At 41.1% G+C, this 19916-nt stretch overlaps 3 protein-coding genes across 21 annotated transcripts in view; 1 reads left to right on the top strand and 2 right to left on the bottom strand.

Moving 5' to 3' along the window:
* Window positions 1–19916, bottom strand: part of pleca (plectin a) — a 119300-nt gene that overhangs the window by 32985 nt on the left and 66399 nt on the right. For 4 of the 18 annotated variants that reach the window (XM_080787849.1, XM_080787854.1, XM_080787853.1 and 1 more), the window contains exons 2-6: window positions 7693–7754; window positions 3777–3866; window positions 2683–2718; window positions 749–826; window positions 573–665 (exon numbers count right to left, since the gene is read on the bottom strand). In XM_080787849.1, the coding sequence (XP_080643975.1) occupies window positions 573–665; window positions 749–826; window positions 2683–2718; window positions 3777–3866; window positions 7693–7754 (359 nt within the window). Of the gene's footprint in view, window positions 1–572; window positions 666–748; window positions 827–2682; window positions 2719–3776; window positions 3867–5637; window positions 5653–7692; window positions 7755–9771; window positions 10140–16931; window positions 17510–19916 lie in introns of those variants that run through there. The other 14 variants (XM_080787848.1, XM_080787851.1, XM_080787861.1 and 11 more) reach the window with 9 other exon arrangements.
* fbxl6 (F-box and leucine-rich repeat protein 6) overlaps window positions 1–19916 on the top strand; it is a 204083-nt gene that overhangs the window by 133607 nt on the left and 50560 nt on the right. The window lies entirely within an intron of this gene.
* Window positions 18513–19916, bottom strand: part of LOC308332172 (uncharacterized protein) — a 49871-nt gene continuing 48467 nt past the window's right edge. For both annotated transcript variants that reach the window (XM_080787867.1, XM_080787866.1), the window contains exon 3: window positions 18513–19267. In XM_080787867.1, coding sequence (XP_080643993.1) covers window positions 19263–19267 — 5 coding nt within the window. In that variant the 3' untranslated portion in view covers window positions 18513–19262. The remainder of the gene's footprint in view (window positions 19268–19916) is intronic.

Below are 19916 nucleotides of genomic sequence, written 5' to 3'. Positions count from 1 at the left end.
AGTAGTCAAACCAAATCTTGAATTAGATCCAGGTGAGATGAAGAATTATTGGACTTGTGCTGTAATAGTTATGTCAACATCAGTGGGTGGGCTGAATTGAGTTTGATTAGCCTAGTCAGAGAGCACAACACTGTGGTTTTCTCTACCCCGACATCACAGAAGTGAATCAATCATGTTCTAATGTAAGTAAACTCAGCAAACCGCACTTGATTAAAACTCAAACCAACCACAATCCCATTACATGAAACAAACAGAAGCATACATGTGCACGATTGATAAACCCTTTGTGAAGAGTTGCAAAGATGGACAACAGACTAGGAAACTTTTCAGGCAAAACCGATGAGTAATGCCGTTTCCCCAGATTTATCAGGAGATGTCTGGAAAGATTTTTACTTTATTATCTGTGGTAAGGAATGTACACTGATCTAGATGGCCTACAGAAGTGCCAAGTGCACTTTATTTTGTTCCTTTGATTTTTTTCCCCCTCAGTTTTTCCATTGTGGATACAGGTATGTCTATATAAAGTCTTGTATTTAATCTATAAATAAACCAATGTAATTGTTATACATTACCTGGAAGTGAAGGATGATGGTCCATATTAGCCCCAAGGTCAGCTTTGGGTTTCCATCTGCAATGTCATCATTCCTGATGTTGACCAACTTGACCTGTTAAAATATGGAAACTGTAAGTTTAATATCACCTTGTTTTAATTGAAAAACTATTGAAACAAGAATCATAAGTTGTGTACCTGTCTATGTTTAAGAAAATCCAGGGCGATCTGTACATTCTGCAGTTTGTGAAAACGCATCCGCCCTTTCTCCCGTGGCTGTAAAGAACAAGAGGACCAGAAACTTAATGAGGAAAAAACTATTTGGCAATAAATCCTCAGCAATATAGTAAGGCCCTATGATTGAGGACAGGTATGGCAGTGTCTGACACTGTTTGTACTTAGAGAAGTAGACGCATTTTAAACAATATAATACAAATGATTGGAAAAGCTATTTGAGGTTTGACTCAAATTATGATTAGCACAATTTAATTTGACAGTCTTTCATTTGGATCTCTCCATATACAGTATGTCTCTGAAATGAACTGGAGTTCAGCCATGACGTTTGAGGGTGAATGCATGGTAATGATACAGCAGCAATAGATTCCTCCAATGATCAGTCACCACTATTGCTTTCTACATACCGGTAGTCTCTACGATACTGTTACTATACAGTACAAAACAATTATTTTCTAACTTTACACCATTTAGCTAGGTAGACCTTATACTTTCATGGGTCAAGCCAAATTTCATATGCATCCACCACTGCTACATGAGTCTCCAGTGTTGGGGAGTATTAAGCTACATGTAGCTGAGCTACGTAGCTTAGCTACATTTTGCTGTAGCTTGTGGTATTTTAGCTACATTCATATTTGTGTACCTCGTCAAGTAGCTCAGCTACTTTTTGGGTCATTTTTTGTAGCTTAGCTACTCAAGTTACAAGCTACAATTTTGGGTCTCCCAGAGGGGAGGAGGGGTCTCCCAGAGGGGAGCAGGGGTCTCCCAGAGGGGAGCAGGGTGGGAGGGGTCTCCCAGAGGGGAGCAGGGTGAGGAGGGGTCTCCCAGAGGGGAGCAGGGTGGGAGGAGGGGTCTCCCAGAGGGGAGCAGGGTGGGAGGGGTCTCCCAGAGGGGAGCAGGGGGAGGAGGGGTCTCCCAGATGGGAGCAGGGTGGGAGGAGGGGTCTCCCAGAGGGGAGCAGGGTGGGAGGGGTCTCCCAGAGGGGAGCAGGGGGAGGAGGGGTCTCCCAGAGGGGAGCAGGGTGGGAGGGGTCTCCCAGAGGGGAGCAGGGGGAGGAGGGGTCTCCCAGATGGGAGCAGGGTGGGAGGAGGGGTCTCCCAGAGGGGAGCAGGGGGAGGAGGGGTCTCCCAGAGGGGAGCAGGGGTCTCCCGCATGTACATTCTCAATTTAACGCTGAAAAATAAAATGTAGCTGAGCTACTTTTCCTATGTAGCTGTAGCTTTACAAGCTACATTTCTCCAGGGGTAGCTATGTAGCTTGATCAAGCTACTGCCATGGTGAGCTACTTGTAGCTTTACAAGCTACGCTTTCAAAGTAACTTCCCCAACACTAGAAACTGTTAGTTAACATACAGCACCTGGCTAACCACGTCATGCATTGTAGCCAAGATGTCATAAGCTCTAAGCCAATCGCAAGCTTCACTGTTTTATTAGTAAAACATTTATTGGCTTGCAGCAATGCTACTTAGTCCTTTGCTTTTCAATAGAGTGAATTAACCTACCGGTAATACAGTTCAAACTTGCATACGGTATACTGTATGCTACAATATAATCTTCATTTTCACATTATAACAATTCTTCTCAAATGCCCACACCACTGCACACACAGACTGTGTCCAATACAATTCTTATACACTCTTGTACTTGTGTACTCCACTGTAAAATAGCGTATTTTTGTAACCAAGACAATCAACTTAAGAACTACTGACCCTGGAGGGCAGATTTGGGATATTTTTGCTCAGACCTCAAACAAACTAAATGGAAGGTGGGGCATGGGGGGCAATGTTGAACACAGATAGAGCGAGGGGTGTGACATCATGCACAACCCAGCAGCCACCTGGGGTGGTGACACATGCCACGCCCAAGGAGGCGGCCAGCCACGGTCCAGGCGCCACTCACCAACCGCACGTTCCTCACAAGGTCACGTTCCCTCGGCTACCAAGGCAAGAGCATCGCAAGAGAAGAAGGCGGAGGCAAGAAGGGGGACAGGTCAGGGCAAAAAGGTCAGCAGACAGGAATTAGATAGAAAGGAAAAGGGATCAAACAAGTCAGTGCAGAGAACGGTTACGAGATGAAAGCAAAGAATGGAAATTAGTGTTTTTAAAGGGGGTGTGAGTGATATTGTTTTGTTAAAATGACTTAAATAGCTCCATATTCCGATCATATTCAATCATTGGCTATAAAAGTGTTTGCTATGGGGTCTCCCTGTGTCTCCAACTCTTCAGTAAACAGAAAATACATTTTCAGGTTGGGATGTCAATTTGATCCAATCAGTAGAGAGACCTCATACAAGAGGATGCAGGATAAACAAGTGATGAAACAAAACCAAAAAGAGCAGACAAAATTGGAACTGGAACACTATCGAATCGAAACGGATACATTTACTTACTTTGTGTGGTTCTCTGTCCTGATAGGACACAATTGGTATCCTGACCTGAAAATGTTATAGCGCTTTTTTGCTAAAGAGCTGAAGAGATGAGGAAACCCCATTTACTGAGAAAACCCTCTATAGCAATAAATACTATGATCAGAATATAGAGCTTTAACAAAAACACATCACTTACACTCCCTTTAAGCCTATGGAGTTCATCACCAAATAGGTGTGTTATACCAAAAAAGACCAGTGCTAGGATAAAGAAAAAAAACATTACTGTACTTCAACACGTACTGAACTGTCTTCATATCTTGAAAAGACTCAAATGTGAGGCATGCAGAAGAAAGCAAATGAGTGCCGCTGCCGACGCGTGACCCTTTAGGTTACATATATTAGACATGGTTCAGAGAATACAGCAGTTTTGAGTGTGTTAGGAAAAAACTCACAATGAGTAGGCTGAACAGTAGAATGACCTGGAAAAGCAAATCAAGTGAGGATGGGGGAGATATAGTGTGGGGGTTTTGTGGGACAGGGTGGCAGAGGAAGGTGGGTTTACAGCAGAAGCAGAGGTCCTACCATCGGGGAGGTCAGAGGTCCAGCTAGCCACAGACAGACTCACCAGTGTCTCTCCAGAGAGCACCTCCAGCAGGGAGATGAGGTTGTGTCCATCTCGTAGGTCCTCGTACAGGTCTGTGATGTGCCGCTGGGCCTGAGGATGGATTTAGAGAGGATGGTTGAGACAGAGTTCATCTACCTGAATTAAACATTGTTCTTGTATTGCTGCTACCCAGGGCTCCCTTGTAAAAGAGAATCTCAATGGCATTTACCTGTATAAATAAAGCTAGAATAGAAAAAAAGAAAACACTTTCTCATGCAACAATTAGCCGATCTGTAGTATTGTAGATCAGCTTTTTTATTTTATTTTTGCCTATAATGACATTCCCAAAATAGAGACGTCACACCAGGTTTAAGATGTTTAAAGGTTGGTTCACATAAGCTGTTTACTTTTATGGACTCAACATTAAGACTTCAACTGTATCACCTCTAAAACTGTACATCCTCTTGGATCACAGTGTATTTTGAGGATGCTTTGTTGTAAACGGAAGAGACTGATTTCAAAGTAACTGGAGTAATGACTGAAATTGGATCACAAGTCACAACACAATCTCATGTAACATCAGCAGGTCTTCGTTGTAGCATCGGTTTTGTGTCTATACACGATGTTGCATGAAGTACTGCACTGTAATATGACACCAATCGCAATCGCATAATTATCCACAGGAAACCAGTGAGTTTTCGGATTAAATTGAGGATTTACCCTAAGCATAAGTCATGTGTCAGGCACAGTTCACCTGTTCAGAATAAACACAGGCATCTAAAAGGGAGGGGCCTAAGCCAGTGAGCTATGGTTACTGTATGCATTCTACAGAAGCAAATGCCAGGTCAAACATGAGGTTCTGTTCAGACTTGACAATATAAACATTGTTAATCTTTTGCTTGGTTTTGTTTGGTGCACCTGCCATTGCCGAAAGGCACAATGCACCAAGCCAAACCGCTTTGTAAAGAACACCTGTTCTTCTGTGTCCACGGACACACACGCTGGTTTGACAGCATGTGCTAGGTACAAAATTAATACCACAATACATCAATGTGCCACCATGTTATATCGATGCTATTTTTGTGTAGTGAATTCAGACCCCTGAATGACAGACTAAAAGCAACAGAGAAAAACAGAGAAGATGATTGATTAATGATTCTGTTTTTGATATATTATTATTTTAATTCCCACTTTCTTATTAAACTACACCCATCATAATGATGAATATGATGCATGCTATGGAAATTGTTGATCTGCATAAAGGCTCTAACAAAAAATAGTAGTAATATATGCAGTGTTACTTTAAGTCAGAGAGTGTATGACAATGTACACATTCTTACACTCTCTCTGACTTTAAAGTACTCTCTGTACTTTTCACATAGAAAACATTTAACAAACTTTCAAAAACATTTTTGAACATATTTGTACGTGCCTGCCTCCGACACTCGCAAACACACTTTTCCTGAAATGTATTTATTTATGTCTTTTACAGTTACTTTATACCGTTTGTGAAATACAGTCGGTGCTAGGACACTACAGCATTTATTTGTGAGTGGTAAGATTTGTATAGACAAACTTTGAAAGAACGGGACTTAAAATAAATATTACACAGTACGACTTTAACACTGAGGTAAGCATGTGTTAAAAAGGACTAGTAACAACAGAGATTAACGGTTAAAGCACTCAAGTGTGTGTGTGTGTGTGTGTGTGTGTGTGTGTGTGTGTGTGTGTGTGTGTGTGTGTGTGTGTGCGTGTGTGTGTGTGTGTGTGTGTGTGTGTGTGTGTGTGTGTGTGTGAGTGAGTGAGAGAGAGAGTGGGCAAGAGAGAGACATGCAGAATATAAGGAATGTGTGTCCACTCAGCACTCAAAGGCAACACCTACCTCTGCTCTCCAGTGCTGATGGAGAAAAGAAGGATGATGGGAGGACAGTAGGAAGAATGGAAAGAGGAAAGCAAAATAAAATGAGTGAAAGTGCATGTGAAGTAAGAGGAAACAGAGAACAGAGAGTTCTTCGGCTGAATTTTCCTTTTCCTATAGTATCTCCGACTTTGGTCCTTGTGTCAGAAACCATGTTATTGATGTCCTGAATTCAAGCCAGTGTAATTGGTTTTATTTTCAGCAAGCGACAACAACACAGTACGGGGCATAAATTAACAACCCTATACGTAGTTGACTGGAGTACCCCATGGTTGTCTGCTTTTCACTCCACACTATTTCCGCCAAAAATAGTTAATCTACAAGCTTGCGTTGTGATGTGATGTTGCACGCGATGCGTTGTGAGCTTGTATATCTGCTATTGTCACTGGATTTTCACCCCCACAATAGGGATGCTAGGGTTGAAGTGCAATAGTGTACAACAGCAGGGGGCACATGGGACAGGCCCTCAGGAATTAAGCATTCCTGTGGCCATGTTTCCCAGTTCTTTCCCATGATTCTGCTTGTTATAATCACAGGCAAAAATCTGGAGGCCAGCCAGATACTCTAACCTCCACGCACGCGCACGTCTTCTTCTGGGCCCAGATCAGAGGGACTCCCTCACAAGGGAATAACAATGACAAAAGCCTCTGAGTCACCCAGAGAACATTCACCGCGCCCCCCACCCCTTTCATGCTTGGCTTACACCATGAAATTCCACACAGTTTAGCGGCCCACACTTCAGTTCTCTGGGGACAAAGATTCATCACCTTGACCATGCTGGCTCAGCAGCAGCAAATAGCAGACAACACACTCCAGGAGGAGACATGTCGTTTGTTCGTTATAAGACCAGACCATTGCCTAGAATTCAAGGTCTGCTGCAATAGAATTGAGACTGGAGGGTTTTCTTTTTACAAAAAGAACACAAACAGTCTGGATGCTGTTTTTCATTTAACATGAATTGAAAGTTGATGAGGTCATTTATGATTGAGATTTCTTCAAAGCTGTTAAACCATGATTGTAAGATTTAGGACGCCATTCAGTAATAAGCACTTTTTACTTCATTCTTGGAATGTAATTACATACAGTAACAAGGATGCAGACCATCTGGGGGCAGAATAACTTTGAATTATGACAGGACTGTTGCCGAACACATCTAGATGTGTTCGTAGTCAATTCCGAACTTCCAGAATCCAATTCTTGAAGTGACAAAACAATCTCTCCAATGGACCCAAATGGAACCATAATCACCACAATTACAGCAAAGATCTCAAAGAGATCACCATAAGATAACATAACAGCATAAACCACAGCATGACCAGTGCCTACTATTTTAGCATAAGAAGCATTGTGGGTGAAGGTGGGTTCCTTCTGGCTCTTCCATGGTCTCTATCTGCCCACAGCAACGAGTTCAATAAGCCCGCCTGGCTGTCTGGAAACCAGATGTGGAAACCTGAGCCCTGCCCAGCTCTCCAGCCCGCCCCAGCGATGCTGCAGCCTTTCTGAACCGGATAAAGTGACACCAGGTGTTTCTGACTCATTCTCACGCGGGCATATGGTTAACGCAAATAGCATGTGTGTTTTATTGAGCTGAGAAGAGCAGACTAGTGTAGCTGATATATTTATTTTATCCCAGTACATTGTAGCTTGCTTCTCTAAGAGATTTCACATTATTTTTATTAGCGTTATGGGGTCCAAGCTGGATTTTGTTCTGCATTTTCTTTTCAGTTAATTGAGATTTAGCACGATAGTTTTTCCGCAACTTCTGTAAATGTGTACTACTGCTGTAGATGTTTACCACAGTATATTGTTCACAGAGTCATCCCAGGACATAGTTTTACCATTCAGTTTACCATTAGGCTATTAACTAAGCCACTAATGAGCTGCAGCTTCTTGTTCTATTGGCACCATAAACTACTAAACTTACATTTTATTACCTGCTTACTGAAAATACAAATTGCTTTTTGCCTGAAGATCAAAATTGTTAATAGTGGGCGTTGTTGTGGTGCGGTGTGGTCATACCTTCACTAAATGCTTGTTCACCCATTTTGTGAAGGTCTTTTTCTGAACCCGGTCCCGTTCATCTGTAAAGGCAGAGAGGGGGGGGGGGGGAGGGGGGGTTATTAGTACAGGTGTATCACTAGCACTAGGCCTACATATTAATTGACACCAAAATACCTCTTACAGATATACGATATACATAAGTGTGCATAAATGTCATTCCAATGGAATACACTGTATGTCAAAAAAAGCCACCTATCCAAAATTAATAAAGCTAAGAACTTAGGCTTTTTTTTATCCCACGATTTTTACCCAGTGTCAATTATCTAATGTAATCCTGGGCGCTACACTTCCTCTGCCACCCTGGGGGGCAGCGGACTGACCTCAATCATGCTTCCTTCTATGCATGAGGAGTTCAAGCTGCTTCTTTTCACCTGACGGGGGAGTTTTCCCTGCCGGAAGCAGCGTGTGGAAGGAACACGTTAATTTGACAAGTTCCTTTCCCCTCCATCAGGCACCCCGGCTGGCCAGGGGGAGGTAGAGACCAGGATTACTGCATGATTTTTGTGAGGGTATATACCTACCCTAGGGGACACGGGGAGAACATGCAAACTCCACACAGAAAGGCCTTTCACCAAACTTAGGCTTGAACCTGCATTTCAACAGGTGTATTAAAAGAGACACAGGTGGCAGATACTGTACTATAGAAATCAACTGGTAAAATATTTTAGTAGGCCTACTATTGAAACAACACCTCTAAAAGAACATGTTCCAACTAGCAAAAGCCATAGATTCCACAGTCTGATTAATCCAAGTCAGTGTCTGTCAACGCTTTTTTTGAATGTTGTAAGAAGCAGATCGGTCACCTTATCACATACTATCATCCACATGCAATGTTCTTTTTACACAGCCTTAAAACCAGGTGGAAACTCGGTTGTCATTAAAGTTCTCACTCCCTGCTGTTTACAGTATTTACAGCACTACCGGGACTGTCATCAGGCTCATCACTGATGATAGGTATTTGTTGTTAAAGCCCATAGCACATAGATGATGACAATGTTTCCGTAAATTGAACTACTTGATTTCCATTCCATTTCAAACTCTACAGTACATTTTCTTGTATGTTCAGTATGTTTACTTTTGTTTTGTGTTTGCTGTACCTATGTCTTCCTTCACTCTGCCATTTTCCATTATGGCACAAACATGCCAACAGTGAAAATAAAGGCTAGAATAGAAGACGATAATGTACTGTATAGTCTGTTTCTCTGTGCTTTCACTTAAGATGAAAAGATGGTTAATACGTTTCAGTTTTTATTATTTTATTGTATACAGCAAAGTTGGGATGTGCAATAAAGTATAAGCCTTAAGGCAGCAAAGGTCAGGGGCTACCTGAGAGTTGACATTAACATTCCAAATATCAAAACACATTCCAGACAAACCATTTCAAACAAGACAACCAAAAGTCAGTAAAATGTGTCTCATGCATATTTCTGTTTGTGTTAAATGGGCGGGTGCAGTACGTAGTTCAGACAAGTCATTGGTCCAACAAATGACAAATGACCCACCTCATCTCCTAACCTAACCATAACCGCAAGCACGGGAGCAGACACTACTCCGACATGCGGATGAATGCCGGACTAATGCCCTGTCAGAAAAAGACTATTTGGAGACAACCAATGTACAATCGACAAGTGTGAGCTTGTACCTATAGATTTAGAGAAATTTAGATATTTTCACCTATAACACAATATAGGGAGTGGTTAAACGGAGCTAGGAGTAACCATGACAACAAAGGGGTGTGGCTCATTTGAGAGGCAATAGATATGATAGACTGACCTCATATCAGAATGTATAGAAGGTACACATTTACAAAAATACACAACTGCACAGACCTGCACACCAACATGACCGATTTCAATGCAGAAAAAACTCAAATTGCAACCAAGCAAATGTCCACCAAAAAAACATAAATTCAAAGCTCATATATTTCCTATTAGCACATATGTTTCCTATTACAGACTTCGCAGAAACAACAAGGGTATGGGGAAGAATACTGTAAAACTGTGGCGTTAGAAACAATGACTGGAATTAAAACTCTACCTTTTCTGTTGTTAGTGGCCTTAAGCCTGCCCTGGTAGTATGAGTCCTCTATGAAGACTCCGTCACTAGTCACGCTGTCAGAGGAGTAATTTCTGAAGCTGTGGTGCATTGCCATTGCACGGCCAGATCGGTGCCGTTGACTCAATGCAAGAAACAACAAACAGACAACTGTAGACAGTTTGCACGGTTGAACTTCGAAGGGGGTGTTCTGCTAAAAGTAGGAGTGTTCAAGCCCCCAATAAAGTCCCAGCTCTTTTTTCTCCATTCTTCCAGCATTTGCTGTCTCTGACTCTGACATACTGTTCTCTTTTTCTTCTTCTTCTTTAGTCTTGCAAAATGCCTGCCTGCAGGCTACAATGTCAGGACCTGTCATTCACAACACTGTGGTCTATGTAGAGAGAGAGGGGGAAGAGTCTGTTCCTCCAGGCGCGGCCCAGCCCAACCCCGTACACCCAAACCCAGCCCATCACACTCCACCCAGGCCATGCCTTAACAAAGACAACCCTAAACCTCTGTAACAAATCAGTGGAAGAAGTTTGCAAAGACAATGGGGGTGCCACAGCAGAGGAGCACAGTTACATAACTTGGCATACGTGAGCACTCAGGTATTTGCTAAAGTGTTTAGCTTTAAGCATTTAGTTTAGCTTCAATTGCTTAGTTGAATAAGCCAATACAATGAAATATGGAATAATGCTTAAAATTGAAAGTTAAATGTAAAACATTAAAATACTGTGAAACTCACACCTCATTCCTAAAGGGATAGTTCAGATTTTTTTTTACTACTGTATGAAATACTTGCCATTGATATAGTGGTTGCAACTGTATTAATTGATTGCCCGAGTCTCGTGGTGGGAGTTCTGCTCTGGTTTTGGTGAAATATTAAGTAGTTCCGGTCATTTTGTGGGGGACACAGGGGGCAACGCATTAAAAGTAAATTAATCCACAAAACTAACGTTGTTTGTATTGTTGACCTATTTCTAAAATATTAGTGCAACTTTAGTTCATTTTAGACCCCTCTATCACACGAAACTATGTTTTTTGTGTCCATATCACTACGCCCAAAAAATAGTTCCATGTGATAGAGGGGTCAAAGTTGAACGAAAGTTGCACTAATATTTTAGAAATAGGCCAACAATACAAATTACGTTAGTTTTGTCAATAAATGTACTTTTACTGTGTGGCCCTAGACCCAGTATGTTCCCTCAGCACTACGCTCATTCTGTAGCTCCGAGATGAGGTCACACCCTGGGGCCCTCCCACCGCGGTTCAGAAACGGCGCATGTTTCCACAAGGAACGGTTCTTACCCTTTTCTGCACAATGAATCCAAAAAGTGAAGGGCCACAAACGTTTTACATGAATTCAAACTTAGCCCGGCCGAGAAAATCCAACTTCCAGGGTGTGACCTCATCTCGGAGCTACAGAATGAGCGTAGGGCCCATAGTGTGGCCCCAGTGCCCCCCCACAAAATGACCGGAACTACTTAATATTGACCAGAACCAGAGCAGAACTCCCACCACGGGACTGTGGCAATTAATACAGTTGCAACCACTATATTAATGGCAAGTATTTCATACAGCTTGCTGCTTTAATTTTAACTATCCCTAGAACTATCCCTTTAAACATAAGTTAACAGTCATCAAAAAAGCAACAGATGAATTGTATATGCAACTTTGTCTTTAAATAAGCTTTAAATCAAGCTTTAAATATGTATCAGCTAAATGACACAAATTGAATATGTAGATATGTTTGTCATTTAGTGGTTCTACCAACTATTGTAATTATTTAATAGCCTGCTTTTGCTCACCTCAGTGTGAACAGAGTGAGTTATCAGTCAAAGTACAAACAAAAACACCATTAATGTGAGTGGTTGGGCATCCCTATTGTCCAGCTTCACCAAAATGGTCCATGCTTAACCACAATGGTCCACCAGTGCCCACTGACCCTAATTGAGCACCACGTGACATGATCAAGGCACCAACTCCAAGTGTGTGGCCAGAGGCAGAGATCGAGGCAGAGAGACACACGCCACACATCACAGCACACTGAATGAATGGCCTGTTCTTTAGCAGAGAAGACCAGGGTAGGCGGCAACGTATACAATGGGAACCAATTCTCACCCACAAAGAACATTGTACCACATTCACCCAGTACCCTAGGAAGGGTATACATTTTCTGACTCCATCAGAGCACAATTACAGGGCACATTGACTATATATTTTGTTCTTCCATCAGGGCACAATTACAGGGATCTTACAGGGGAGGTTGTTTCCAGTGAGTGAGTGTGAGGGGAGGATACTTTGGGGGATGAACAAGAATCCAAAGCCAACAAGAATGTAACTATTTTGAGATTTTCTAAAAAGAACATTGGTGGGCATTCTTGTCTGAGACAAATGATTTCTTTCAACCATTTGGTTTAGATTTTCTGGAGTTGGAACCGACAAAAGATAAACAAAAGCATCAGGAAGACATGCCAGCAGGCTGCGAAAGATTTGTTCACCCACAATGCAGCGATTGTGTGAATAGGGTATCAAATCCAAGGCAGACTGAGGTGAGCGGTGTGTCTACAGTATGTTCCACACGTAACTCACGCATCAGCCCTTTGTTTGTTTATACAGCATATCACCTCTTCACATCTGTAGTCTGAAAATAATCAAAACAATTAGGCAACATCTGCCATATGCAATACAGACAGACATTGCTCTCAGGGAATACGGGGCGGGGGCTATTTGACTGAGCCATGGTCACAACCTGGTTCAAGGCCTCTTCAGTACTGTAGCCTAGCACCTTCATTTATGTGTCACATAGCACCAACATACCTGGGACACCTTTCACCCTTAGCAGCATCCATCTTCTTCTTTCAAAGGAGACACTGACACAAGATCTTGGAGAGGAGAGGGATTCTTTGGATGCCTGCACTGGGCGGTGGCTTGTTGGGACATGAGAAGAAGTTGCTGATAGATACTACCTCTACTCTATAGTTGCCGTATTTCTTTTGAATGTAGCCCTAATCATAATACATGCATTACGACTTACAAAACCATGCCAAAAACCCCAAGCATAGCCCAAGCCTTCAAAGGGAAACGCATGTATAAATAACACAAGGAGACCAAAAGCTGCTCAAATGCTCAACAGACTCTATGCTCCTAGCCCTCCCACTTTTATAGCATTTTCTGCATTTTTCATCATTAATTTCATGTGTCTCACATATGTCTTCTGCAATTGTTTTTGTCTATTACAAATATGCATGGTGCATAATTCATTATTAATTCCATGTGTTTCACATATGTTTTCTGTATGTTTTGTCTATTGCGGAAGTGCACGCATGGTGTCTCTTTGAAAACCAAATAACGTCCTGAAATATGAACTTGATAACCTGATAACAAAACGTTGAGGAATGTTCACATCAACTGCAAACTAAGTGCTACAGTATCATTTGTTTTGCCTTCATAACCCATACTGTATATTACATTAATTAGCATACATTAATTAACCAATCGCCACATTTAAGAGGTAACATTTTTAATAGATTTAACTTGCCACTAAATTTAAATACATTTCATATATAGTCCTGCTGCAACGGAAATTTCCAGATAGTAATTAGGTTTATAGAAATACAAAGTCAATAGAAATATTGTTTTTTTGCTATTAAAGGCTAATGCCAGATTATATAATAAAAACAACACCATTGGGTTGCTATATAAAAATACCATCAGTCACCGTTTTTGTATTATTTTAAGTTAGAACACATTTTGGCTTAATTTAAGCGGGGGCCTTTCCCCCCCTGTAGCATACTGTAATACTGCAGGGATGAGCCATAAGTTGTATAAGAGCACATATCATGTTTTACGATGACAGCTTTGGCATGAAGCTTGTACACCATCAACCCTAAGGGTAAATTTGTACACTCTCAGAGAGTTAAACTAAAAACTAAACACTCAGGATTTTATTGTGTATTCTTTCTGAGCATTCCTACTCGGGTCGGGGCGGACCCATCCACCACACAGACAGGGGGAGCCGGCTCCCTGCGATAACCCCACCACCTCACCCACCTATCTGTCTCTGTGCACATGAAAGCACACACTACTGGCCCTTTAGAGGAAAGGAATGTTAATAAACATCTGCAAAAACTTTCTTCATGGCTTATGATCTGATTGATAAGAAAGGAGTAATGGAGTGAATACAGGATGGTTCAGTGGGCTCATAGAGAAGACATGCCCTAAGGGCATTATGGCAGCAGATCCCAAAGTGCAATAAAGAGGCCATTATAAAAAAATATGATCTACAAAGCTGTGTTGTTTTAGGGTGGTGTGCAACCGTTAATCAAACTAATAAATGTTTATGTGAATATAAAAAATAATCAATACTCAATTTTCATTAGGCCTAAAGAAAATATAGATCTGTACAGATCTGAAACAACAGAGCTTCTTAATACGACACACTTAAGAAGCAGGAGTTAAGCTATAAATCTCGTGTCTGCGAGGTCAGATGTAGAGTTTCCGGCTCCATATATGCAGATCTAGCTGATCCAGTCTTCTCCAGGTATGGTTATCCAGGGTTTGATGAGGTCAGTGTTGTGATCTTCATAATGGAGATCCAGGTGATGATAGTCAGCTCCACATATGGAGATCCATGTGTTGTACAAACTTGGTTCAATTGCAAGTGTGACTCGTGAGTCGTGTCATGGCACCCACACTGGTTATCATGAGACACAATATATATCCATATATGGACTTTCCCATATATGGGCTTAATATTGATGAGGGTTTGATGAGGTCAGGTCAGATCAACATATGAAATTAATTCTGTACTGGCCATATGGGGCGTGTCTTGAATGTACAGGGTTTAATGAGGTCAGAACAAGTCAGCTCCATATATGGAGATCTAAGGGTGGGGGCAGTGTTTGGGCCTATTGACTCAACTCTAGTTTTCGCCTGGTGCCGGGCGCGGCTGCACTAATAACTTTGGGGCGGGCCCGTCTAGAGTTTGAATGTACAGGTATCAGTCAAAAAGGAGACATCGAAGAGGAAGGACGTAGAATCATAGATGTAGAGTTGCTGGTCGGCTACATATATGCAGATCTAGGTGATGATCCAGTCTTCTCCATGTATGGCTAGCCAGGGTTTGATGAGGTCAGTGTCCAGTGATTGATGAGGTCAGTGTTGTGATCTTCCTATATGGAGACGGCCATATACGGAGTGTGTTCACGAGGCGTGACAGACTGGCGGCCATATATGGTGGTGTAACGTGTCACGAGGCGTCACAGACTTGCAGGTTTTCATAGTAACCTGTGACCTACAGTCACAATAATAATAATACTGTTGTACGACATCAAGTATAAAAAAGTGCCTAATCAGACTAATTGTCTCATGAGTTATACAAACGTATTGCATTGATTTGTTGATATATAAAACAAATTAATTTAATAATTTGATTAATCAAAAAAGTAAATATTTGCAGCCCTAATTATGATGGGTTCTTCAGCTGTGGTAGTGACAGCCAATAATCCAGGAGGAGAGGATGTTTGTCTCCCTCCTCTGTTGAAATAGGGATACAACTGTACTCCTAATGATTCAGATCTCAATAATATCTCTTTATTTACAATTATTTATCACCAGGCAAATTAAAAATTAGTCTAGAAACTGAAACTAGATAAAATATGTCACTGGTGATGTTCTATGTCACTCTTTCCACCTCCTATAGTCAAGAGTTATTATGACAACTGTGGTCTGTGGATAGTAGTAAGTAGTAGGTCAACAGTGGCCAACAGAGTTTTGGCTCATGTTGTTGGACAGTCACTCTCGATTGCTGTAAAATGAAACGTGAGACTCGTTTCCAGGACAACATACCAAAACACACAGAAGCTGGGAGTCCATTGACGTATTATTTATACGTGAGTTGTTGTTGGCTAAAGAAAATACTTGCTCTGTCTGGAGCAAAGGGGAATGTTGAGCGTTCCTGTTAGATTTTTATACAGTCCAATGATAACGATAATAACCATAATGTTTTACATGACTAGAATGGAAGAAGGATGCGATAAGAGATGTGGTTAATGTTTAAGCTGTTGCATATGAATGAGGCCCTCATTCATATGCAAATCCTTTGTCTGAAAAAGTATAGGCAACTAACTGTGACCCTCATTATGAGGGTCACAGTTAGTTGCCTATACTTTTTCAGACAAAGGAACAGCACCATTGATATATTGAATGTAAAACATAGGATGTCCAAACAAACAAAAAAAATCTGAATCTTAATAGAACAAAGTTATTTGGCCAATATGCATATGAACGCCAATTTCTTGTGTAAACGTTTCTTGGTGCACTTTAGACTACTTTGAAAAGACCAATGAGTGTTTGCAAGACAAACATTAGGGCTAGGCCTACTTGTTGATATTGTATTTTGGTGTTATTTTTTATAGCCTACTGATGTTGATGAATTGAATACAAAGGACCACAATGGAAACCAGTCCACGGGACTTTTTAATGTTTTTGTCTTTTAGCCCAAATGTCTGACTGTATCTCGCACTGTATACATTTCTGTCTAATAAAGTATTCAATCAATCAATCAATCGTCATATAATGAATGATAATCTATATTATGAGACATGGTGAATAAAAAAGTGACTGTGATTGACATTTTTGTCTACAGAAGTAGGGCTACTAAAATGAATAACCTAAAATGTATAATACCCTGAGGATATTATCAATAATATCAAATATTATTAATTAGTTGAGGGTAGGCTGCCTATTATGCTATTTTCTCTATAAGCTTGAAAGCAGTCCTCATGTGGACCGTACAAGTAGCCCAACTATGCATTGACGGTTGACGCTCGTCTGTAATTAACTGTACCGTTATCGCTGATGTATACTTGGCCCAGTGGCCGTACGACGGTGTCGACGTTCGAAGAAAGCCAATCAACAAGCGCACAGCAGTGCGACTGTGAGCTTGTAGATTTGTTATTTTCGGCGTAATGTTGCATGCCAATCATGCAATGCAAGCATGCATCAGCCCCCACGCACACGCACTCACTGTCAGTGTCACTCACTCACACCCACACCCAACCCTCCCTCGCAAAAGTTCAGAACTCCTCCTATTACACGGAGAGTGGAGACGCATGGACACAGACAGACAGTTGATAATCGGACAGCGCTGCTTAGCTTACCTGCGCAACACATGCGGCTGTACAGATGGGATCCCACTTCACCACAACCCATTTCGTGGATGTAATTAGCGCGTCCATAAATAATTTCCCGGTCGAAGGCGCCATACCAAGAAGGTGCGATGGCAGTATCTGTGACAAGTTCAGCCATCCTGTTTTGTTTTGTTTGCGCGCTGCTGTGCGTAAATACGCACCACCGCTGTGGACACGCTAAACCCCCCACACCCCAAAACGTAGGCTATGTTCAGTATGCTGCCGCCCCCACGCGTTTGTCCTCTGAGTTATGGTTCAGATAAGTGTTTCAGCCCTCAGACAAAAAAAAAGGAATCCTTTCTCCTCTACCGAAGCCACATGAAATGAAGGAGAGAAAAAAGGGTCGTATCGAATTGCAAAGAGTCAAATCTTCCCTTTCCAAAAAGCCCGGCCCACAGTTTTGTTTAATGAAATGCAGGAGTAAGCGCTGTTCTCCTCCATTCTGCCGCGCGCCCGCTCAATGCTGCTGCTGTTGGACATGATAACATGGAACAAGAAGACATCCCAGATTAGACCGCCTGCCTCCGTCTGGAGCAAAGTTTTTGTCCGCCTCTACGTTAGCATGGCGGTAATAGCTAGCTGTGACTTCATTACCAAACATTACATAAGGCACCATGGAATGTTTTAATAGCTTTCAAAACAGAAATGAAGACCGATCTTTTGGCAGGACAGTTCATATAGCCTACCGTATAATATTATTCAAATCACTACCAGACCCCGCCCTCTATACTTTTTGTTCCATATTTCAACTGTAGCCTATTGTGCCCGTGTCTGTAACCGAAATCATTCTAGGCCTACTTACTATAGGCTACTTTAGGGCATAGGATATAGTCCTCAACTGTAATGGTTCGACTGCAGGGCTCAGTGGGCTGGGCAAGTAGCTATACAGTAGCCTATATATTTTCGTGATATGAGACTAGATTCTATGTCTGGGATTTTGGATATCAAAATATCATGATATATGGCACGTTGAGGTCATTTCCTGGATTTAAATAACTTTTTTTTTATTATTTAGAAACAATTGTAAGTAAAAAAATAAAATCTATATTAGGCCTATCACATGTCAAATTTGGTCAGACATATCAGATAATTTATTTATTGTGTCTAACTGTCACCCAGATAGCCTATAGTGAGTGATTACAGATTACATTACTGACTATACTCGGTTGCACAGCAAACTATGTGTATATGCCTACAGCATGTGCTATGGGTGATAAATCATACTTTAGGCACATTCATAACAGCTGTGTGTCATAAATAATCTGAACAGAGCAGGCTTGTTTTCTCTTTTTTCCATGACATTGGAAGCATTTCATACACATACAGTAAAATACCCCCCCCCCCCTCATTTGTGCAATAGATAAATTAAGCATCCCCATATTATTTGCAATACAAGTGTTCTAGCACATACAAGCTGTTGGCACCTGTTTCTTTATTCACCATGGGGACCCCTCTTCATAATCTGAATCACAATTAAACAAATTCAACTACGTATTAAAGTCCTTTTTTAATAAAAGGTGGATTAAAAAGAAAATCAGACTTGTACTCCAAATGTATTTTAATAAGAATAGAAGAACAAACATCGGGTGAATTCATTCCCAAACACGTGTCGACCATTCAAAAGTGTATATGAGGGAAAATGTCAGTTGTGGGTGTTTAAGGATATTGCCCCAAATTTACTTTTTATTCTCAGCTATAGTGACCCAGATTAGTTCCAGGTTACTTTACTAGACTGATAATCACACCATACATAAAATTAAGTATAGGCCTATAAAGCTCACTTAATTTGAAACCATTCACAATTTAATAATATTGTATAATTGTTTTATTTGACCCTTTTTCATTAAAAAAAATGTTAAAAACTTGGGAGACAATGTTTCTGTCAAAAACAGAGAGTATTTTAAAAACATGTATGTGTAATACCAGTATTATACCAGTGTTATACCACTACAGTAGTGATATTATCAATCATTCATGATTATGAGTCCATCTGTTGAATTCTGTGGACCACAATTGCACACTGTTATGAAACAAATTAATTTCCTAAAACTAAACCTATGCTTAAGACTATGAGAATTGAGTTTCACATTTTCAAAAAAGTATTCAAACTAATCAAAACAGAAATTTAATTCTAACCAAAAGTCACCCTCAATTTGTCCTGTAGTAAAACCTTGAATGTTTGGTTGATGGAGATGGTTTAAAAAAGTCCTGTTTTTGGCAGAGGTAGTTGGTGGTATTTTCCCTGATATGAGAGAGCCAGTTTTCAGAAAAGGGAGTTGATGTGACAAGGCTGCCGGCTCTTCAACCTATGAAACATAATCAGACATATCTCAGACGCTGTATCAGCATTGACACTTTAAGCAAAGCACATGCAGTATCATTTGTTCTTGAGGACATGCCAAGTTGCTGGAGAGGAGTGTGTTGCATTGTGTTGCACCTGTGTATGTGTGGATTTGTTCACATGTCTTTGTTGTCTGTAGGTCATTGTGAAAGGCATGGCGGGAGGTCAGGATACAATGGTTGTCCCTGAATGTGCTCTTCAAATATCTCATTATAGTTATACAGACAAGTTACGACTTAAGAGACACAGCAACACAGTAATACCTAATGTATCAGGCTTTAAGCCTAAACCTGAATTCATGCCAACTCAAAATAATGACTTGTGTTCACCAGACCGAGCCACCGTGTCTCTAGTGCCCTCCACTGCTCTAATGTTTGATGCCGACTTGGGTGTGTCTTCCTGAAAGGACGGATTAAATTCACTATCAAGAATGGTACCATAAAAGTGCATTGCAATCTTCTAATCTCCAGAGACCTTAGAGAGCCTAATAAAATACTGTTGACGGAAATCTCAAGGCAAAAGAACAGTAAAAGCACAACAAGTGTGGAGAGAAGACATCAGGATTCCTTTTCAGGTTTCAATGAATTAAGCACAGGAAACACTACAGTACAGTA

The sequence above is a fragment of the Protomyctophum bolini genome (assembly GCF_963924005.1).
Source record: "Protomyctophum bolini genome assembly, chromosome: 17".
In the NCBI taxonomy this organism is placed as follows: domain Eukaryota; kingdom Metazoa; phylum Chordata; class Actinopteri; order Myctophiformes; family Myctophidae; genus Protomyctophum; species Protomyctophum bolini.
This window is presented reverse-complemented; position numbering and strand designations above follow the sequence as displayed.